Source organism: Oryzias melastigma, linkage group LG1, assembly GCF_002922805.2.
Source record: "Oryzias melastigma strain HK-1 linkage group LG1, ASM292280v2, whole genome shotgun sequence".
Taxonomy (NCBI): domain Eukaryota; kingdom Metazoa; phylum Chordata; class Actinopteri; order Beloniformes; family Adrianichthyidae; genus Oryzias; species Oryzias melastigma.
This window is the reverse complement of record NC_050512.1, coordinates 21,399,758-21,424,233: the sequence shown is the minus strand read 5'-3', so window position 1 is coordinate 21,424,233 and position 24,476 is coordinate 21,399,758. Positions and strand designations below refer to the sequence as shown.

The 24,476-nt window shown below is 40.4% G+C and overlaps 1 protein-coding gene across 1 annotated transcript in view; it reads left to right on the top strand.

Annotated features, from left to right (window-relative positions):
• The window catches only part of adgrl3.1 (adhesion G protein-coupled receptor L3.1), a gene marked incomplete in the record, with an annotated part of 186,114 nt that overhangs the window by 123,270 nt on the left and 38,368 nt on the right, over window positions 1–24,476 (top strand). The window contains 8 exon segments of the mRNA XM_024290283.2: window positions 314–497; window positions 6,540–6,662; window positions 6,874–7,079; window positions 12,917–13,093; window positions 13,653–13,862; window positions 17,795–18,015; window positions 20,414–20,480; window positions 23,630–23,721. Coding sequence (XP_024146051.1) covers window positions 314–497; window positions 6,540–6,662; window positions 6,874–7,079; window positions 12,917–13,093; window positions 13,653–13,862; window positions 17,795–18,015; window positions 20,414–20,480; window positions 23,630–23,721 — 1,280 coding nt within the window.

The following is a 24,476-nucleotide window of genomic DNA, read 5'->3' as shown; positions in this document are numbered from 1 at the left end:
TTCATATATATGTCGATGCCTTGTTTTTGCTCTTGTTGCGTCTGCATGGGAATGTCGCATTTGCATGGTTGGCATCTCATCGTCTTGATTGCCGCGATTTATCAACATGATAAACGAAAAAGCCGCCACATTCTCACTGTTGCATCCCACTGACTTCTGTCCTCCGTTGTTAGTGCGCTGCACTGCTGCTCGTACTCTGAATAGATTTGCATTCATTTTTACATCATTGACTAAAAGTGACCAAAAAAAAACATCTTTGCATTTTGCTTTCAGTTGCAGCATTTAACCTAAAGTGTCTCTATTGCTGCCCCAGGCGATGGTTGAGACGGTAAATAATTTGCTGCATCCACGAGCCCAGACAGCGTGGAGGGAGCTGCCCACCAGCGAGCAGCTGCACTCAGCCACTCTGCTCCTCGACACGGTGGAAACGGGGGCTTTTATGTTGGCTGACAACCTCCTGAAGACTGACACTGTGCAGGAGACAACAGAATACATCCGTGAGTACTTTTCTTTCTTTTTTTAAGCTTTTTTCCACCAGGTAGGCCCTGCAGCGGAGGTGCATTCGAGCACAGCACTTAACTTTCATTTGCTAAAGTGAATTCGAGCAGTGACCTGCGGCTGCCATTTAACAGGTGTCCATCCGGTATAGGAACCAGACACGTTCAGTCTGTTTTCCCTTTTGCTGTGCAAGAGTTTTGTAAGTTTAGACCTCAAGTGAGGGATGCACCAGTCTTTCTCTGCCTTTGGGATCTGGTAATGGACTGCATACAGTAAATGCACAGTAGTATTATAATTCACAAGTTAGAAATCACTAATTAACCAAACAGGAATGTCCTTGAAATGTCAAAAAATTGGAGCAGCCTGAGAAAACTCAGTGCAGAACATGTCTGTGCTGCAAGCCACCTTTTCTTTATTCACTTATTAAAGCTGGTTTCTATTCAAATGTAGCATTCATCAGGTGACCACTGGTTTAGTTCTACAAGATAGTAAGTCCTCATCTACTGTAGTATTAAACAGCCCAGCCTGGTTCCAAAAGCATTTCTGCTCTCTGTGGTGAGATTTAGTCATAGACATATTCACACAGGAAGGATCCTCTCTGACATCAGGTTCTGAGTGGTCAAAATCAAGCCTGAAGTGGGACAGGCATGTTGACTGGAGTTTACTCATTTTGCAAATGCTACGAAAATAGATGATTGAGTGGGAACTACAGAGCTGACAGTTGTGTGGACTGCACCCATGGGCTCACCCACCTGCCAATAAACAATTAAAATCAAAATGACAGATTGGGAAAAAGAAAATCATCCTCCAAGAGTTACCATGAATAGAAATGAAAGCAGTGAACATCAAAAAAAGTTTCTGATACCAGGCTTTAAATAATTTATTTCGAGTGGAAAATTTTGAATCCAGCCTCTGGAGGTCATTTAAGGAACTGCAGGTTTTTTTTTTTTTTTATAAATTAGCTTGTTCTTTAGCTTGTTTTAGCCATAATAACGTTATTAAAAGACATTCATTATCAATCAAACCATTTTATTGTATATATTTAAGAACCAAAGTGGCTTTTTATGATTCAACTATAATCATAGCCTAGCTCTGGAATTGCCTCAGCGTTTATTTTAACAATGGAGACATTTGCTAGCTTATTTGTGTTTAGTCATATATGTCATATTTGGCCAAATACCATTACAACCACAGAGCTGAAAAAGTGTTTTGTAAATTGAGATGACACAAACCAGTGGGTTATGTCATTGGACAATCTGTCCATCTAAATATACTCTCATTAATAAATAGGACACCTTCAGGATGTCTGGTCATGATGTCGATGGGTTTGAGCAAAGCTGTTCCCTTAAAAAGTCCATAATTTAGTCCTAAATTAAGATTTATTAAATTATTCAGACTTTTAAACACTTATCTGTTCACATTAAAATAATACGTATAGAACAGGGTATTTACAGGTACAACAATATGCTATGAGACATGGAAGCCATACTTAAATGTATCCAGCAGTACTTTGGATTGTCTTTACAAGACTGAATTCTTTCAAGTGAAATCAATATTTATTTATATATCATTTTTTATACCTGGTAACACAAAGTGCTACCAAAAATTGAGCTTCAAAATAAAAAATAATTCTTAAAAATTTTTTTTTTAATTAAAAGACCTGTAAGTTATTATTGTTTTTATTTTTTACTGATCATTTAACTTTTGCTTTTTTTTAAACAAGTCTTCACTTTGATTGACTGACTTTAATTTGGTTTTAGCATTTTATGGCAAAATCTAAAGGCCGCGTCACACTGCCACTACGTACAATTTGCGCATTGTTCGCAAATGTAATTTCACTCTTTCGTGGTACATGGATGATAAACGTAACTTACAGATAGTTTTGAGTTCATCATTCGTTGATGTGTGCAGATGTCCGTTAAGAGTCTCGGCTGGTCGGTTGGGAATTACGCAGTTTATGTGTATTTTGCGTAGTTTAAATGCAAATATTACATAAATCTTATGCAATTGTGCTTGATTTTTTTGCAGGATACAAAATTTGTGGCTTTCCATGACGTTCCACGTATGTGTAACAGAGTTTTCACACATGTACCATCAATGTATAACTTTTATATGGCGTATACATTGCACATATCACGTTAAAATTACATAATTGACGTCATAATTGCAATTCAGTGAAGTGCGGGTTTACATGCTCTTTGCGTGGTTTACTCGTACTTCTTTTGTGGTTTTAATGTGGTTCATTTATGATACAGCTGTGAACTATTCACATAACAGACCTCAACTTTTTCCATGTATATTCATGTCTGACCAATTTTCAGCTGTGCAACATTAGTGGCAGTGTGGCACAGCCTTAAAAGCCTTTACCAGAATGCACATTAGCATTCGTATAGCTAAAAATCAGCAAGTTCCTGATAGTCATTTTCCATGATCCATGCTAAAATAAAAAACATGACTGTTTTCTTTCATCTTCCTCATCCCAGCACCTCCTCACCTCTATGATGAGGCCATGAGAAGCTGCAATGGACTGTTTTAGCTCCTACTTTTGTTAATTGATCTAAGTTTTCTCTGATTGTGATATATGTTCATAGTTCACCAATCTATCCAATAAGCAGGAATATGAATGTTATTTCCCAATGAGATTATTGACTAAAAAATGAAAATAATTGGGCTGCAAATTAACTGTTTCACATTAAGTGTTTTGTGTTAGAGATAATGCCTTCCTTTGTGTGGAATTTAATCTTTGTATAATGACGGTGGCCTTTTACCTGCTTTGAGTATAGCTGTCCAAAAGGAAACATTCAAAAGTAAAAGAGAAATATTTTTATGGGTTTTCGTGTTATTATTTATAAATACTTTAAAGTTATGATTTCAATCTAATAAAAAAAAAGGGAAAAAGCCTGAAATGTCTGAGTCTGCCCACCCCACCAGAAAGCTGGATGCACGTATGTTCCGCTTAGTCATCCGGCAGTGTTCTCCGTTTGACATGAAATCTAAAAAAATTACGTTCCCCACTTTAGCTAAGCGTGGTCGTGTGCCGCTCCGTGACAGACGAGGAGTCGCAAAGGAGGAGAGAGGAAGAGGGAAGATAAANNTGACGGAGGCAGGAGAATGTCAAATGGTGCTCTGAGGGGTTTTCTTTCCCTCACTTTCACATCAGTAAGCAGAGAAATGACTGCTGCTTAGGTCACACGGCGTGACGATTACATTACTATAGTTTTCCCCATCAGAGACAGAGCAAAAAAATCGCAGCGAAAAAAAAAAACTGTCCCAATAACCTTCATCATATTTTTCTGGATGAAATCTAAACTCAAACAGCTGACATCCTACACAGTTTCAACTTACATAATATCTGGCATGAATCTCCTCCTTTTTTTTGTTTTTCCTGCATGAACTACATAAATATGGTTACATAAATGGAGATGGAGGCTCCTACATCTCAAAGGGAACTTAAAATAGGAAGTTTTTCTTTTTTCCCCCCAAATTTGTCTTCTTCTTTTTTGTGCCGCTAATCTTCCCTCCCAGCTAAATCCAGTGGGAAGATCCACCGTGATTATCTCTCGCCTGTATTCATCTCTACACACTGTGTCGTCTCTGCCCTTCTCTTTTTATTTTTCCCCCCTCGATGTATATATCTCTCTATTTTTCTCATTTTAATTTTTTTTTTTAAACACTCCCCTTTTCCCCCTCTGGCGACTCTTTCAATGAGCGTGAGTGACAAGGATTAATTATTAGCGATGGAGAGATGTTATTATTGCGTTAGACTGTGTGCGCGAGACAATGAGGCAAAGTACAATGTGGATGACGAAAAAGTGTTATTATTAGAAGCAAAACAGTGATTGAGGAAGGATAAGACGGCGGTTAACAGTATGCTTGTGTGGTAACAGTAAGGAACGAGTGTCTCTCTTAAGGAGGAGCGTTGTTGCTAAGTTGTTTTAGTTGTGTCGATACCGCCCAGATGTTTGGTTCCTGTGTGAAACTCATTGACTGTTTATGCTACATATTCTCACTCCCAACTCATCATATATGAATATAAGGTTCGGGCCCCTTCTGCACCACTTTTTGATGTGTTGGGTGTCCTCCATTAAATCAGGGGTCCCAAACCCTCAGGATGTAGTAGTGGACCTGGTACCAGATATGTAGGGTGAGGGCACTGGTACTACACAAAAAGAGACATAACAGGGATATACCCAATCCGATTTTTTCCTTCTCCCTTCCCCTACACCTAGCCCTCCAATTGGAGGGTTATGGAAAAATAGTGTCACTTCACTCAATGATGTCACAATACTCGCCGGTTAGCTAGCATTAGCTAGCCTGCATCCCTTCGCTTGGAGGGGAGGAAATTAAAAAATATATTTTGCACACCACTTGCACTTCACAAGACCCATGAAATAGAGGGGAAGGGAAGGATTTGTATTGGGGGTTAGAGTACCGGTACGGTTCACGTCCCAGTGCAGGTCCATGTCCCGAGGTTGCATCTGGCTAAAATATCATAGACTTCAAATTATACACTATCCACATGCCAAATATTAGCCACATTTTCATTGGTTGGAGTGTTGGACTCGAACCATTCACTGCTTACTGACAATGTCTGGCTCCAACATGGGAGTGCCCGTATTTCACCAAAATTGGCGACTGAAATGACTCAATTTGGTTAGAGCCGACAGTGATTTTCACTGGGTGATGTCACACTGACTCGGGGTCAAGTCAAGAGGTGCCCCTCATGTGAAATGTTTGAAATGTTTGACAGATTTTGTTTAGACCACTTTTAAGTAGTAAGTATCTGGACTCCCAACAAGCTTGCTCTCAATTTGCAAAAGTGGTTGCCATAGAAACAAAAACTCGACCTGGAGGAATCACTTCATACTGATGACGTCTGGCTCCAACATGGCAGTGTCCATATTGCGCCAAAAATGGCAACTGAATTGACTTGCTCAGAGCTGGAAGTAAGTCATTTTCTTTGGGTGATGTCACACTTGCTCGGTCCTTTTCTAATATACAGTCTAATAGTCCAACAAGCTCCCTCTTGATTGGCGAAAGTAGTTGCTATAAAAAATGACTCCGAGCGACTCGGACCAATCACTGCTTAGGTTAACTCCAACTTGGTAGCTTCCATATTGCAACAAATTGGTGACTAATTTAATTTAATTTTGTTACAGCGGAAAATAATCAATTTTCTTTAAGTGACATCACGCTCACTCGGTCCAAGTCTCATATAGTGTCAACGGTTCACCTCCCTTAAATGTTTAGCTTTGCTGTTCAGAACACTCAACCAGAGTTTTTCTTTCTGTCTTTCCTTCTTCCCTCCAGTTGGTGTGCATCACTGTCTGTGTTTACGTCTCGCCTCCGCGGCCTCTCCGCTTTACTGCAGCGTTTCCCGCTTTCGGGCCCCCATATATTAAACTCCGTGAAAGACCATCGTCTTCTTTCCATCTGTCTCCACTCCAGTCCTCTCTCCTCTCAGCGCATCTGCTCGGTTTCTCCTCTCATCCATTCTGCTCCTCTGACAGCTCTCCATTTTCAACCTCTTCCTTCTCCTCCCTTGACCTCTTCAACTTCCTCTCCTTTCCACCTCAACCATTTCTTTTTATCCTCCCCTCCGCACGCACTCTCGCTTTTGTTGGAGATGCGACTGACTTGTTCACGTGATTATCGAGCTGCTTTAACATGAAAGCAGCAGCCTAAATCAGTGAATCATTCAGAGGCACAAGATAGTGGTATACCAAAGGTATAATTAGTCCTTAATTAGAAACTTTATCTCTCACATTACGCAGCTGTAATCAGAAATGTGCTAACAAACTTGGATTGTGAACTGAGGTTCCTACAATGCAGAAAAGAGGCAAGATAATTCACCTCAATGTGTTAAAGTAGTTGCTTGGAGACATCATTAGCTTTTTTTTTTTAAAAGTTGCCTTTTTTTTCTTTCATTGCAGCTCGGAAACAACTGCTGTGCAGCACTTAGCGAGAAAAAACACATAAGAGCAAATCTGATGGAATGTGTTGCATTAAGACTTGACACTTGCATGCACGTGTGTTTGCAGAGCTGGAGGTGGCCAGGCTGAGCACGGATGGAAACCTCGCCGACCTGACATTCCCTCAGTCAGAGCAACACGGAAACTCCATCCAGCTGTCAGCCAGCACTCTGAAGCAACACGGCAAAAACGGTAGAGGACAAAACTCCCACCTTTTTTTTTTCTTTTCCTCACGCTCACTGCAGGATCCACAGCTATCTGACTTGTGTTTCTCCTCGCGTGGAACTGCTGTGCAAGCTCCATTCTTTTTTCCCCTTCAAATCTCACATCCACCATTTATTTCTGTCATAATGCTTTATGCCGGCAATTATTGAGAGCAACAATCCCATATATCTCCCCACAGGTGAGATCAGGATGGCGTTTGTGCTGTACAGAAACTTGGGCTCCTACCTGCCCACCGAGAACGCCAGCGTCCGACTGGGCGGCGAGGCGGTCTATCCGAATTACTCGGTCATTGTCAACTCCCCGGTGATCACGGCTTCCATCAACAAGGAGAGCAGTAAGGTTTACCTGTCTGAGCCGGTGGTCTTCACAGTCAAACACTTACAGGTACGTAAGACACATTAATGAGATAGATCTTAGGTAAAAGTCTTAGTCACATGTGCTCTTACGGGTAGCAACGTCTGCAGGTGAGAAATTGGCAAACCCAGAATGTGCATTTTTCCTATGGGCATGCTGCGGGTCATATAAAGGCAATGGTGAAGAAAGTGAGGATTTTTCATTATTTTGACCCTCCCCAAATCCTACAGATGGCATAAGGGGCCCATTAGTGCTGTTAAAGTGATAAGTGTAGGTTCCTACTTGGCCCCTTTGAATGTGACAATCCAAGCATGATTTTCGTGGAAATTTCGTGTTCTACAAATGATGTACACACCGATCGTGCATTATTTGCGTTCAGTTAGTATATGCAACAACTTGGGTGTGGCATAAGGGCACTGTACAATAACATTACTTGTACATCATTCTAATATTCTTATGAATAGTTTATGATACATTTACAAAAGGAAAAACTGTGGTATGTTCTGTTTTCAACAACATCCCTACAAACTTTAAGAGACATACCTGTGCTCCCCTTAACTGTTGCACTATCCTCAGTATGTTGACGTTGGGAGTGGGGCCATCTGAACTTTTTTTTCACTGGTGTCCGTGGCAGACATGAAATCCTGTCCACCTTCATCCACATTTGTCATAGGATGGATAACACGTCAATGTAAGGCTTGGGTCATCTGTACCCCATAAGATAGCACAAGGGTTAAGATGTTTCTCTCTCTGACCCTACGGCTGTGGTGCCAACACATTCTCATTCCAAAGTTTTCATATGTTGACGTTTAGTTAAGGACCTCAAGTTAAAGCTTGACGTTTTGGGTGTCCCCAACCCGTCACTTTTTGATGTGCTGGCTGCTCCAATTAAATCAGGTCTCCCCAACTTTCAGTAACCTGTGCTGGTCCTCTACTAGGACGTGTATTGCACCAGAACCTCTCACCTTAACCCGGTACCAGACGCGGACTGGAACTTCGCGGTACCGTATGGTGCCAGAACCACGCGTGTATGATACCAGTTTAGGTTAGGGTACTGGATCAGAGTTAGGGTAGTGGTACTTGCCACATCCCAAGGACAGGCACCGCGTCTGACAAAACACCCAGACCACTGATTTAAATGGCCAGCACATAAAAAAAAAAACAAAGGGTTGGGGACACCCAAAACATCAAAAAGTGACGCAAAGGGATCCTTAACGAAACGTCAATATGTGACGACTTAGGAACAAGAATGTGTTGGTGGTCCGGCTGTAGAGCAGTCAACCTCTGATCGGAAGATCGCAAGTATAGGTTGGTGCCACGGATGCATGGGACTGTGATTGTGAAGCATTTTCAAAAGAGGTAGTAAAGCTGTTTAGGTATGCACCATTTACCTTTCACTGACCGGACAACCCTAAAAACCCGGTCCCGTTGTACCCAGGCAGGTCAACCCTCCATATGAGTAGATGTGACTAAGGCTTTAAGAGTCCAGTTCTTCGTTTTTTTTTCCTCTTCTAAGAGATTTAAAAAATCTTTATTCTCTCACACTTTTTTCCACAACCTTAAAACATTGATTTAATTTTTAAAAGTTTCAAATTGATTAAAATCTTAGCCCTTTGTCCGTCTTTGTTTATGTGCATGCATGTTGTTCCTCTCCTCACAAAGTCCCCTTGACAGTCCCCATGTTTATGTGTCCTTGAGCAAGACACTTAACCCCTCGCTGACCCTGATGCATCCATTGTGAGTGTGTGAATGTGACAAATGCACTATGTAGACTAAAAAAAAAATGCAGTGTGAACGTAACATGTAGTGTAAAAGACCTTTTAGTGGTCGACTAAACAAGGGAAGGACCCATATAAGCGCCGTCCATTTACCATCTACAGTTTACAAACATTTCATTTGCGCCACATATTTGGCCCCAGAGTGCATTGAAGTTGTGGTAGGACTGATTTCATCACAGGATGTAGAGGGGGTGTAAAATGTTTTCACAAAGGAACAAACTTGAGTCCACTTTTTCCTGATTTTTGTTATTACAGCAACAGAGTAGAGTAAAAAAAAAAAAAAAAAAGACTTTTAGAAAGACTGAAATCAAGATGTTTATAGTCCACATTTCTGTAATCCCTGGACGGTTGCTGTTCTATCTATTCCTACATTTTTGTTTTCTTTTAGTTGTCTTTATTTAAAACCAGTGTCACATTCTGTCACAGTCCAGTGTTTGTTTAGGCTAAAATAATAAGATTTCATGTTATCTAAGCCCTTGCCTTTCAATCCTGACTTTCAGGTGAATTAAAAAATATCACATGCTGCAGTACCTCTAATGACCAGTGGGTGCTGGCTTTAAAAGAGGAACATTTATATTTGAATCCTATGTTAAAATGTCAAACTTTAAACCAAAATATTATTTCTTAATTCTATTTTTGTATTTTTTATTTATTGTAACTGTTAGCACTGTAATTTACTCACACAGATGCACTGAATTAAAAGGCGCACCCTCAATGAAAGGTTTATTTTTTCAAACTTATGTCATATATTAGGCGCTATACGGTGCATTAAGTGAGAAAAAAAAGAGTCAGAGATTAGTCTGTCAGTCAATCAGACTTTACTAGCTCCTTTTACAGTAGCTCTGGAACCTGTTTGTGATTTTCTACACGTTAGCCATATTAGAAACGTTAGCCACACGGTATATTAACAATACTTGTAAATCTCTACTTTGTTTACAACACGTAAAACGCAGACCGTTACCACTAAAATATTACTGTGACTATGCTAACTTCCAACCTCGTTGGTAACATAAAAAAACATTTCAACACCACCACATGTTAGCTGTGTTAGCATATTTACTATAAATGTAACTAAAACTTTTTTCTACAATACGTAAAATAACAGAAAAACCACAAAATGTTACTGTGACTAACTCCCAACATTGTTAGCAACATGAAAAAAAATACCAAAACCATTGCACACTGGCCACGTTTGTATATTTACAACTCCTCTAACTGCAACACGTAAAAAAGTAGACTGATACCGCTAAAACACACATTACTGTGACTACACTAACTCTTAACCTTGTTAATAACATCTAAAAATTCCATATTGAAATTTGCGACGTCTCCTTTGGTAGATGATGAGCCCTAGTACCGTGGCAGAAATTTTTTGCCATATAGTTCACATCCGCCTCCTTGTTTTTAAATGACGTATCGCGTGAGTTGAGTTGTTTTAGTTGTTTTAGTCACATATTTATGATTCAATGGAAACGGTGTATTTGCAAAATTTTGTTTTTCCAACATTTCTAGAACGGAGTTGTAAAAAACAGACCGACATATTGACAGTATACCTTAAAATTGCTTCAACATCAGTAAAAACAACTATAATTATTCCATATATAAGCCGCTCTGGAATATAAGTCGCAGTTTTTTGAAAAACATTGCAGCTTTTATGTGAGTCTTAAATTATGAAAAACACAGAATTGAGCAGTTTTTATTATATTACAGCCCTCATTTGTCAATAATTAGGGACGTGCATTTTTTTTTTTTTTGATTGGCAGGTGGGTGGACTCCACAAAACTCTCACTTTACTTTGTACCACCCACATGTTCAACAGATTATAGAAGTGGGCGGAGCAAACTCAAATCAATATAATCCAACCCACTTCAGGCTTATTTTTGTAGATCTATATCCTGTGGATGAAGATGATGATCCTATCAAACATAATTGATCATTAAAAGTAACAATATTCCACATATTTTTCTATTAAAGATATTTTATATTCATACATTGATAACTTTCACTACTGAAATGTTCTAGGTGAGATGAATTAAGTAGCTGCAGTGTTTTACTCTTCAGTTTTTTCTAGTTATGACTTTGTTGATCCGTTTTTTTCATGGTAATTCACTTCATTTATTCCCTGTTCTGCCTAACCGTCACTGGCCTTACACCTGTGCCCTCTTGTTAATCACTCCCCTATATATACTCCTTGGTTTCCCTTTGTTCCCTGTCCGTGTTTTGTTCCGCGGATCACCTGCTTGGCAGGGCTTTTGTTTTGAGTTTCATAAATTATTTTTTGCCCCTCATCCATCTGCCTCCCTCTATCCAATCCCCGCATCTGGGTCCTCCACTACACACTGCACTGGCAGCACCAGCAGCGCCTCCAAACGCTCCCTTCTGAGCCAAAGATGGACGAAACGGAATGATTTACCATCAAAAGACCGCACGCTGCCGCCAATCGTGCTCGCTGGCTTGTGCGGAGGTTTAGTTTAATCAATAGGGGTGATTTGATCAGGATGAATTCCTAATACTCTACACATAAAAATGACTCAAGTGTACATTAACGCTTTAAATAAGAGGAAGAAGCAAACGGAGACACCCCGCCGGATCTCAGCAACACATCAACAGCCGCTGTGGTTGAGAATTAAAAAGCAAGAGCCAGCAGCGATAGCGCTGCCTCCCCTCTCTGCTCCATCAATTTTCACACATAATTTTTTATCAGTACTAATAAAAACAGAGTACAAAACTAGACTTGTGATTTGACTTTATTTGTAGGGGGTATTTTGTGTTGTTGAAAGCAGAAAATCCTGAATTTATATCATCAAGACGACCACAAATAATGTCTCTCAATCACATTTTTCTAAAACATCCTTTAGTTTCACCACATGAGAGTGCAGATCTGCAAAGTATACATTAATATGACAGCCTGGCAGTGCTTCTGTTGTGCGTCTTCTTTTTCTGCTCACTAAAAACCTCAATGGAGAGCAGTAGATGATGAGGTCATGAACTTTGTAACTTTAAATAAATAATTAAAAAACAACCAAAAAAAAGAGTCCACACGGCTGCCAAAAAGACACATCTCCTCTCAGTTTTGATCACTCTGGATTTTTTGTTTTTTTTTGACACCCTCTGAAACACGTCCCTTTCTGTCTTCGTTTGGCGAAATTATCCCAACATCAAATCTTTGAACTGCTCTCACTTTCTGACTCGGCCGTGATCAAAGACACCGCTACAGCTCTTTGACTTTGGCCATCTTTTATCTGGGAAAGACAAAAAAATCACAGCGATTACCCAGAGCTCCACTCACTTGACATTTCACTTAACGCAGGACTGAAGCGATACAAAGCTTGTCCTGCTGTTTGGCTTCATGATAGCGTAGATTTTATGTATTTTTTTTATTGTTTTCTTAACCATAACATGTTGTTGGTCACAGCTCTAAAAGGGAAATGTTAAAACATCATCTGTGGTCAGTATTTTAAGAGTAAAAGTCATAGTAGCAGATAGTGACCTTGAGAAGAGTTCTGGCTTTTCGAGCAACAGACTGAACTCCCTTTTGTTTCGATGAGGACGGACAGCTCGAGTTTTATTTAAGCTTTTTCATCCAACGAGCAAATGTGAATCCAGTTGGTGACCCAGCTTGTTGGCAGCGACAGAGTCCTCGCTTGGTCTTTTTGGGAGTTACTTTGCAAACCGAACAAAGACGATGTCGTCAGTTTGCACAACACAAGCCGCTTCTGCACTCCAGAACCGCACACAACAGCCACGCACGCCGCGCCGTCACCTCCTGCCACGGCCGCTATGTTTATTTGTTTCTGAACTTTTGCATTCTGTTGCTTCTGTTTGTTGTTGTGTTGTTTTGTGTGTGTCCTTGCTCCCGTGCTTTTTTTTTTTTCTGTTTCCCACCAATTCCTCCCACCAGTTTCTCACTTTTTTTGGCTCTTCAGCCACTCCGTGCTTTCTGCCTACTTCCCTTCTCGTGGCCAAGTGTCTATTCTCTGCCATCAAGCTCCTCTGGCCCTCCTGCTTTTCTGTCTGTCAGTTTGGTCCGTTTCGTCTGGGGTGTATCCTGATCGCCGTTGTCTCTGTTTCCTTCCCACCCTCCTTCAGCATTCGGAGAAGAATTTCAATCCCAACTGCTCTTTCTGGAGCTACTCCAAGCGCACCATGACGGGATTCTGGTCGACGCAGGACTGCCGGTTGTTGGCCACCAATCGCACACACACCACCTGCTCCTGCACCCACCTTACCAGCTTTGCCGTTCTCATGGCCCACGTGGAAGTGAAGGTATGGATTCAGTGCCTACGCTGGAATGGTGAAAGTGCTATTTGTTTAGGCTGTTAGGGGCGGTTGCTGATTTGTGGAGGCTTTAATGCCCAGCCTTGTGTGGGCTTAGCAGGTTTTGTCTCCCTCTTTTGTCACGAATCAGCCGCGTGACATCTATTCTCTCCATCTGAGCCAGAGGATGTGTGTTACATCCAAAGAGGTCATGGTCAGAGCTGGGGAGTTTGGCTGCCCTCTGTGCACACTGTGTGAGGTTTTGAACAGTAGATCCATCACAGCAATGTTATGTTGAACATTGCTCTGCCTGCCAGCCTGCAGGACACTGATGGATAGAGCCTGCACACCTGTGCAATGCAGCGTAACGCCGCGGCCCTGAACGTTCAGCGACACACAGCGAGCCTCACATCACTCAGAGGTGGCGAGAGTAGGGAGGGAAGGGGGGGTTATCTGTCAGTGGGTTTTCATTTTTCAAGGATTTGATTCATGTGTGATTTCTGCAAGTCACATGGAACACCCGTGTGCAAGTGTGTGTTTTTTAACTTCGTTCTGGTTGGTCTTACAGAAAACCGACAGCATGCACGACGTGCTCCTGGACGTCATCACGTGGGTGGGCATCCTGCTGTCCCTGGTGTGCCTGCTGATCTGCATCTTCACCTTTTGCTTCTTCCGAGGGCTTCAGAGTGACCGCAACACCATTCACAAAAACCTTTGCATCAGCCTGTTTATCGCAGAGTCCTTGTTTCTGGTCGGGATCAACAAGGCAGATCAACCGGTAAGAAGCCCAGATTTAAGGATTTTTACTGTTTTTTTTTTTTTTTTACAATCGGTGACCTTAACACCATGCTCAATGCTTCACACCAGGTCAATGGGATCCAACAATTCTACCAAACCAAACTGACACCAGAATTCAAACAAGCTAGAAGGAAGTGTTTATGAAAGAGAAGCATATTTAATAAGAACAACTTTGTCTTCCAATAAGATAATGCAACGTTTTGTCCTATAAATGAAAAAGTTAGTTCTTGACATCTTTACTCAACATGCTCAGCCCCTCATTAACCGACCCAACAGAACACAGCCTCACTGTAATTGCATTGCAATTGGAGCCAGATCATGAAGCACTGATTGAATTGTTGCACTTTGTGAATGCAAAGGCAACTTAATACATTTGAGTGTCTAAAACTGTAATTTGTCCCATTTAAAATATATCCCCAGGAAATATTTACAATGCAAAAAGCTTTTTCCACACAGACCTGCTGCAGAACGCGCAGTAATTCATTGAAGTTTATGAGTTTTATCTGATGTTGTCATTCTTCACTGGCCATATTTGCCCTTGAGATAAGTTCTGCAGTATATCTGTTTGACCACAGAAGTCTGTTGATTGTGTTGAAGATAAATAACTTTCAAAATGAAGCCTCACATGACCTGCATCTGGGAATTCATCATGCACTCCTATTGTACTTAATCTGAGGCCTCAGTGTGAAGGTGTCACCGCTAGAGTAGAAAAACATTTTGGGAGCTGCAGAGAAAAATGAGCCCTTTGTGCTGAAAAGAAAGCATACTTATAAAATACTTTTTTTTAGATATTGATTGCAGCAAAGTGGTGTTCTTAAAGGTTTATGCTGTGCAAGCAGTTACAGCTTTAGTGCTGCTGAGACGAAGCAAAGCCTGGGAAAAAAATACATGCTTTTAATGTAAATGTTGCCGGTAAAAGCACACCATATGGTATTGCAATAATTGTCCGGGTTGTTTTTTTCTCCTCATAATTTATATACCTGCTTTTTTTTGTACAAAAATAAAGGATCTTGAAACCTTCAAATCAGGGTCGGGCAGGGAACAAACAACACATGTTGATATTTAGTCACGGTTTAATCATTTTTTATGATTCAGAATTCAACACCCTACTCATTTATGTGGGTGAAGAGCAGTAACTCAGGAAAAAAAAACAAATGCATTATAAACTATAGCAGTTCTTATCAGCTCTTTAATCTGCATTCTTGTATAATCTTTAACTCTTTAGTACCAGAGCTTTAGCTCCAGTTTTCGACTTCCAGAACTCTTTAACTGCTGGATGACCTTCATTGTTGTCGTCGTCGCACTACGATGATGCAATGACACGCTAGCGGTCTAGCATGCACCATGAAAACAAACCGCTGAGTGGAAACGAGGATTAACTGAGTGGAAAGGCTCACCAGAATTAACTGGACCATGCCGTACCACTCCTTATCGAACCGGACCGCTCAGTGGAAATGAGGCTTTGGGATCCGCTCTTTCAGAAAAGCATGTTAGCCCCGAAAAAAAAAATCTAAAACAGCAACCATACATCCAATTGTTACAAAAATATTCAATGTCTGTTAGCCTCAGTCTCAGCAGTATTGGCTGTTCATGCATAAAATACAGTCTTTAAACTTGAGGGGTATCTACAGAATACTATAATACTTGTATTTTTTAGATATTTCTATAGAAATTCTCATGGCTAACAGGTCTTTCTGAAAGAGGGGATCCCAAGATACATCCATGCCAAATTTGGTGCTTTTACCACATAACGATCAATTGAATAACGGGCTTCACCACTTTGGGCTTTTGGCTTCTTGGAACCAGCTTTTTATATAGAACACAAAAGGGGAGGGGTCACTTGTCCAGTTCTCATGTGCAGTCAACAATTGTGGTTGAGGTGACGTTTCAACCAAACAATAAGCTGCTGTGATCACAGTGTAACTCAAAGTGTTGAGAGTGTGCTCCTGTGTGTGACTGATCTGTTTAAATCATTACGAGTTGTGTGTCCTGTTGGGAGGAAGCGCCAAAGGCTGTGCCCTTATCTCCCCCGTGCTACACGAGAACTGCCACAGGCCTTTGTGTCCCACCGAGCGTTTACAGAGAAAACAATCTCTCCGCAAACAAAGACGCCGGATGATCTGATGAAAAGTGTGCCTCCACAACCACACGTTTCTCTTTGTGTGTTTGTGAGAGACAGATCTGCGTTTCTTCTTTGTATTTATTTGCCTTTTTTTTCCTTTTGCCGTTAATTACCGGCAACTATTTTTGACCTCCATTAACATCTTCAGCATCGCTTAGCTCCCAGCCTGTGGGCAGTTATTCCAGAAGGAAAACTTAATGACTTTTGCATAAGGGGACACTTTTTTCTCCTGTACCTTTGTGTGTGTGTGTGTGTTTGCACATTAGTGTGAAAGCTTTACTGTGTGTTCATTAGAAATGGAAATGAGTGACTCTCTTACCCCCTAAACGCTTCGTCTCTCAGACATTAGGTAATTGTCTCAGCAAACTCCTACATCACAGCAGTATGTTTGTTTGCTCGCCATTTAATGTGGTGGCTTTTCTTCTCTTTTCTTTTCTTTTCTTTTCTTCAAGACCACATCTGTAGTTTCAACAGGCTGTCATAAATCTCCATTTCCGAGCTGCAACTATCAACATTTAGAGGCTGTTTCTTACAAATGTGAAACCAGAAGGTCAGAATAAGCATCTAAACGTTTGGGTATATTGTCATAAATCTTTAATTTACCATAAATTAAGAAATATTTTGATAAAAATATCATTTTTAAACTGCTTAAAAGGACAAAATGTTTCATCCTTTTAATATTTTACCAAAATTAAAGCTGAAGGTATCGACTGTACATGAGAACTGGACTGAGTGGCCCCTCCCCCCTCACATTCCATACAGGAAGTGCTCGCAACAAGAAGCCAAATCCTATGTAGTTCCATTGAAAAGCAGTTATTACTTTTTTTATATTTTTGTTGTAGTGCAACTTATTTAAGTTACAAACTGACTAATCAGATGCCTCTATAAAAGTAGGGGGAGTTGAACGTTTGAAAGATTCTCCTGAGCCCGCTTTCAATGCAAGGGGTGTGACCAACCAGCAAGCTTACTCATGATTAGAAAAAGTGGTTGCCATAGCAATGTGGATTCACACTGACTCAGGCCAATCTGGCAATTTCTGGTTCCAACATGGCGACGGGCATATCGCAAAAAAATAGCAACTGAATCGACTTTATTTCATTGCTCCTCAAACAAGTTGTTTTCTTTGGGTGATGTCACACTCACTCAGTCCAGTTCTCATTTACAGTCAGTGGCAGGAGGAGAAACTATCAGGTTAGTTTGAAAATAAAAGCTCTCTATATATACAGTTATACTTCACAAAGAAATATATTCCTTTTTTTATGCACATGATGCTTTTTTAACCAAGAAGACACGTAAAACAACAAAGTTTAGCTGTTTCAGCCACTCAATCATTGAAGACCCTTATGCAGTTTTTATGAGCCTCGGCTTTAAATCTTTGGTGAAAAGTTTCAAGCTGAAGACGCAGAAACTTTTCCCTGAAATCCTATAAACTTTTGACGATAAAAGCAAATCCTCAGAGTGAAACAGGCACCTTCACTTTTCCTGAGTGCAGTAAATTTGATTTAAAGCACAAAAACTGTTGCCAAATGATTATTTACTTGCTTTTGAAATAAATATAATTTTTTGACTTCTGTTTTTTTAGTCTCTATTTTTTTTCCTATAGCTTTACTGGTATAATTTTAATTGTGTACAGTAAAAAAATATTCCTTACACATTTTTTGTTTCACTTTCTATATGTTTAGCCTGTTTTTAAAGTCTCCTTGCTAAACTGTGTGCAGGTTGAAACAGTCTGGAGAGTTTTGGTGTTCAGTCTGACCGTGTGTGTTAATCCTCCCCATCTCTTTCCCCAGATTGTCTGCGCGGTGTTCGCAGCCCTGCTTCATTTCTTCTTCTTGGCAGCGTTCACCTGGATGTTCTTGGAAGGCGTGCAGCTTTACATCATGCTGGTGGAGGTGTTTGAGAGTGAGCACTCCAGGACTAAGTATTTCTACCTGGCGGGGTACGGAGTGCCCGCCATCATAGTGGCGGTCTCGGCCGCGGTGGACTACCGGAGCTACGGCACAGACCGAGTGTAAGTAGATGGGGGCGAAGAATCCTGTAATAATAAGAAGGATGGATGGAAGGGAAGGAGGGGTGGGATTGGGAAAGCTGGAACGCATGCCGCGGTTGACTCGACAAGCTTTGGCACTTCTCGAGAGTCAACACAGAGAGGCTGAGAGGAGAGAGAAGCTGAGAAGGATGAAGAGGAGGAGGGAGGCGAAGGGACAGGCAAAGAGAGGCTGCACCACAGAGAGCCTGCATGAGCGCAGCGGCGACAATGTGTGAATATGGAAGGATTTAAGAGGCCGTATTGAAAGAGGGTGTGCACAGGGGAGCAGACTGAGGAACGAGAAGGTGATGGAGCCGCCTGTTAGCACACAAATCTGTTTGTTTGCACTTGTGTGTGCTGTCATACAACCTGCCTAGGTGTGGAGAATGCATTGTGGTGAAGAATACAACCACAAGGCCATGCAAGTCTGATTTGTTCAACACCTAAAAAAGAGTTGATCGTGTGGAAAAGAAGGAGTAGAGTTTCCTTATTAGGATGTAGCTAAACAGAAGCAAGTACAAAAGTGTCACATGAGTGGTGCACTCCATACCATGTTCTTGTGGCCTTTTTCTGATGATGGCATTTTTTTTCATCTGGACCCGAGAAGACAGTGCGCTGAACTTTTTTTATCATTGAGTTTTGAGTTTCACTAATGTCCATAAAAAATAAAATCCACCTTTGTCCACATTTGTCATGGAAGGAATCACACATCAATATGTGGTTGGAGTCATCTGGACCCCCAAAGAGAGCGGAAGGATTAACCACCTGTATGCAAGTCAAAAAGTAACAATGTAAACATTGCATTCTAAGGCTTAGATTAATTACAAATTGAAGAGTTTCTCTATCAAGAGTTTCAAAAAATGTCAAGAAGAAGAAATTTCCACATTTTTCTTCTACTTCTGGGACCTTTTGAAGTGCAGATATTGGACATTTCCACTACTTAAGCAACACTTTGAAGAGACTTGCATCAAATTACTGTATTTAACTGTCGAGCAACACCAGTCCTCGTGCCCCTTAGATCATTATTTAATCACATGTCAGTTAATAAAATATGAGTTTGAATAGATGAGTAATTACACTTTAGGCCATCGGCTAACGGAGCACTAGAGGACACTCTAACTTTGGTCTGATCTCTGTTGAGAAAATAGCAGAAAGCTCTCATTTAAACATTAACTGGAGGAACTTCAAAAGTGGTGTCAGCATCATATATCACTTATTTATCACTTTTATTCTGACAAAACACAACAAAGACAAACTTTCAAAAATATCATCTGCAGTCCCTGCTGTGTCACCTTGTCATGCGGAGCGTGCCATGCCCCCGCCATAATGTTAGCCAGTGGCACCGAGCCTCATTCGCGTCCCACAGTGAAGGAGGCTGTGACTTAGCAAAAGGAGCCGTAATGGAGGATACTGTGACACAGTAAGAGACCTATAATGGAGGGCTCGCTAATGTGTTGAAAATTGAATGATTAATAATTCAAAAGCGCTCGGTCATGAATCAGTTGGCGATTTTTGCTCCGGCGGTGGTTGCAGTCTGGCATCTCTTTGTGCATGTTGGGCCTGACCTCCGTGGAGGGCGAGGTGTGGGACGTCCCCCTTTCTTTTATCTTTTTTTTGTAGGTGGTGTTGTCAACTGAAGACGTGATAAGATCATTTTAGCACGTGGTGCAATCTCTTTAACCGCTAAACCAACCTCGAGGTCGAGAAACCCCGGGGTTTTTTCTGTGTGTTCATGCATGTCGTTCATGCATGGCGGCAAGCATAAATAATGTACCTGCGTGCGTCGTTGCGCGTGTCCCTCCTCTCTCCTCTGGCATGGCAGTCAGTCTCAGACTCCATAAATAGCCTTGTGAGGTCGCCTTCCATAACTCAGTATTCAAATGATCTCGGTCATGTCATATATTTGCAACCACAGGATGTGGTCGCGCCATATATCTGTGCCCTAAGGGGGACCGTAAAGCTTTATTTATCACAGGTGCTCATCCCCTCGCTGCCTCTCCTTCTATGTGTGATGTATGCCAATGGTCTTCGTATCGTCCATTTTCCTCCAACCTGTAACACCTTTCTAGCCCTCCATCTCTTTCACTTTTTCATCCACCCCAATTTCTTTTTTATTTTTTTCTGCTGTCATGAGACATTTGATATACAGTATGTCATATAATATCCTTCTTTTCCCTCCTTTCTTTCCTGTTTGTGTGTGTGTGTGTGTGACCATGAAATATGTCTTCTCCTCTTATGGAAAATCTTCGATAGCTTACATCCATCTGGGAGTGAAGCATGTTTTTAATCCCTTGTGCCTTTTTTTTCACTCTTCTGTTTTTCTTCCCATGCATGATATCTCTATTCCCCACTTCTTACTCTTTCCTCTTTCTGTCTCTAGGTGCTGGCTTCGATTGGACACATACTTCATTTGGAGCTTCATAGGTCCGGCTACTCTCATAATTATGGTAAGGAACATTTGTGCTTTTTTCATGGAACTTTCCGCACGAATCTACAGAAAAAAACAAACACAAAAAAGGTTTTTAAGCGGTTAGATTAAAGTGTTTGTTCATCGACTTCAAGAGTGCGCTTAAGCTTCTTGGGTGTGCAAAAGGGAAAGTACTGTACCAAGTCAATAATCCTATTCATGGATTAGCTCTTAAGTGGGAACATATTTGGTGGGGACGTGATGCAGGAACTAAATTATACAAGAATTTCAGAAAAACAAAGTTGCCGTTAACCCTTAAGGCCACTTTATACTTCATAGTGATCAACAATCACATCAACTTCATACTAAGGTTGGCCGTTTTTTTTTTGCGACTGTCCGCCATAACTGAGTAGCGTTTATACTTTTTAAGCTGATGAGGCGATTGTCTCCAGCGTTTTAGTGGTTTGTTGTATCATTTATCAACACATTCTCATCCCCAGCTCCTCACATATTGACGTTTGGTTAAGGACGCCTCTGTGTCATTTTTGATGTTTTGGGCGTCCCTAACTTGTCGTTTTCTTGACGTGCTGGCAGTTCGTAGAATCAAGAGTCTCCAACCCTCGGGACACGGTACCAGATGCGGACTAATCCTCGGGACACATCCAGTGCCGGTACCATAACCCTGTACTAGGACCCTAACCAATACCAGTTCATGTCCAGTTCACACCTGGTACCGCATCTGGTACCGGTTCAGGTCCGGTACTGTGACTGGGTTTTGCCCCACAGGTTGGGGACCTGTGATTTAATGGGAACAGCCAGATACATTTATAGTGACATATAGAATCTTCTTGTTTTTTATAATGTAGATAGTTACTTTTGAAATAAATAAGTTTCTGTTAATGGTACAGACAAGACAAGGTAGGTGGCACTTCAAGGTTTTCTTTTTTTTTTGCATGTAAAAGCCTCAACATACCAAATAACTTTTATCATTGTACAAAAAAAGGTACATTTGAAATGATTTGCCCCCTCCATATCTTGATCAAATATAGCTGAAGTTGCATTAGAAAGAGAATATGCAGTGAATAGGTCTTGTTTTCTACTTTCTTTGGAACTGAGTCAGAATGAAATATTGTCTAACCCTTCATGTAATTGTAATTGTAATTGTCTTTGTCTTTGAAATAGCGGGATGTGGAAATGACAATTTTCTGGACCGAGTTTGCTCTAACATTGCGTATTCTAATCGCTTTAAATAAGCTGCGATATACATGCGATTGCACTTTTGTAAAATTCCAAAAGCGGATGATGTCATTAACTTGTGTCATATTTCGCAGGGTTTTGGGCGAACCCCTTTCTATTGCCTTGCAACCAATGCGACACGAGCGATTACAAATAACTCTGAAGTATAAACCTGCCCTTTCTTGACTATAAAGACTGCTACCTCCCTTGTTTGTATCCGTTTACCTACATTGCAAACTGAACATCTCCTGCTGAAACTCAGACTGCCAAAGAGTTTGACCATTTTCCAGTCCTTTCATACGGAATGACTCAACAGCCAGCAAATAGCTCTCAGATGGAGAAAAAAAGACACTCAACCTTGAATAAATAAACAGAGCGAGGAATAAAGTTAGACAAGTTGGCAAGGACACAAACAAGCAAGAGAAGAAATGCAGCGACTGATGCATTCAGAGTCCAGCAAAGTGACATGTTTGCAGCAGACTGTTCAACTGATGCTCTGAACTCCATTTAGACAAAGCAGACAGGCTACATAAACAAACATGTACATAATGTAAGCCATTCATAGGCCTGTGTTACAAAGCAAAGTTTGATTAATGACTCTACCCCACATTACATCCTTTGGACCATTAGGATTTTTGCTCTAATTACATCCATATTTCTCAAAAAGGAAAACATTAGTCAGGTTTCTCTGGCGGACTCTCATAAACCTCAGACTGTACTTGAGATTTGGACATGTGTTGTAAAACAGCAGTAGCTCTACCTTTACATTAGGATAGTTCAAGTCTGGTTTGCATCGAAAATGTGGCTCCAAACAGTTAGGAAAAAATATAGTTTTGTGTCTTAGCTGTTAATTTAATCTGCAACTATAAAATTTGTTAGTAAAGTTTTAGCATTGAGTTCCAGAGATATTATTTTGGTTTTACCCAAGTAACAAGTTAGGCTAACAGCCTTATGTAATCTTACCCAAAAGGGACTCTTTTCGCCTATACTTCTTATGAAATGATATGTTTCTTTATTAAAAAAAAAAAAATATCCTATTGGTTTTGAAATAAAATCCTTCTTTTTATTGTTGTGCTAGCATGTAAGCTAGCCGTCTAAGAAAAAACATAAATGTAAAAGTAACAGTTAAGCATTACGCACATAAAATACTACACAAACTTTATGCTATTGAGATGTATTTTGGATAGCACAAGGAATTTCAATATATTAATAGCTTTAGCCATCACACAGTTCAGAGAATGCGTTGTTTTATTCACAGCTCATGCTAGCATCCTGTGCTCAACATTTAGCTAACCGTGTAATCACTTTGTATGAGTGTAAGAAATGTTTCTAAAACTTCACACTAGATTTGAAGATTTTTAAATATCTTTGCAAGATTTTCTTAAAAATATATGTTGTATAAAAATCCAGCTTTCTTAAGACATTATTAATCGATCTATTATTTTAGCGCTAGCAGTAGACAAATCTGCAATGTTGAAATGGTTAATCCTAATCATCAAAAAAACAAAAGAGTCAGTCATGCCTTCAAAATAATTTATTGGGGTTTATTTCATTGTTATTATACAGTTGTAAGAAAAATGTTGACCCTGGAGCAGCTTGGTTGTTGACCTTTGGCATATGAGAACCGGCGCAACAGTTCATGCAGCCATTACCGGACCACCCTAACTATGCATTAGCAGGCCAAATGAAAATACAAGACCTGTGAGAATTGGGTTTATCGTAACAATTAGCTTTAAGCGATGTAATGGCTGCTGCATATCCCTGAAGCAGTGCTATTTTAGGCACAGAAAGGCTTGTTGATTGTGAGCCGATACTCTGCCCCCGAGCCAATTACAGCTGGAAGGCTAAATGATATGCGCTGTTCACCAGTAATTTACTGCTTTGATATGGCGTCTTTAATTAGTCGCATTGCTGCAGAAAATTAATTTGTGTGCACTTGTCCGTGTGTTTCAGCTGAATGTTATCTTCCTGGGTATCGCCTTGTATAAGATGTTCCACCATACGGCTATCCTGAAACCAGACTCTGGGTGTCTGGACAACATCAAGTAAGTCCATACCAATCAGAGTTTCAGAGTAAATGTATTGACTTGTTTTATTTATAATAAACTTACAGTAAAACTTCAGGAACAAAAGATGGATGTTAATTCGGCTTTAATTTTAAAAGGGAGACACAAAGTTCGAGTAGAGTAGGAGTTTTAGATAAAGAGGAGTAACAGAGTTCAACTCAACAAATGATGGTGTTCAGCGTTTTAATAAATATTATCCTAAATTAATTGCATGTTTTTACAGATCTGCTTTTTGGGTTTTCTGACCTTCAAGACTCACAAGTATATTAGGACAGAAAAGCCTCCAACTGCAGAATTTTGTTTTTTATTCACACGTCGTTTAATTTATGAGAGCAGGATTAACCCCTTTGATCCTCATTGTGCAAAATGACCTTAAACTAAGGCGAGGAACCACAAAACCAAATTAACAGCATGAATTCCACTTCAAGTTCAGTAAAGAGAGAAGAGTTTTGCTTTAGAGCATTACAGTTGTTTTTAGATCTGTTTCTCAATTTTTTAAAATTAAAATTGCTACTGGAATGAGAAGTAAGGTATCTTCAACTTCAAAAACGATATATAGCTGACATTTTAACACTTGTGCTATCCTAGGCATGTTCACATTAAAAGTGGGGTCATCTGGACCCCATGAGACAGCGTGCTGAAGTCATTCAAGAATTTTAGCCGAAAGTCCTCGTCCTCGATCGAAGTTTTAATAACGTTCACGCTCTTCCCTTTGAAAACAACAGAACCGGGTT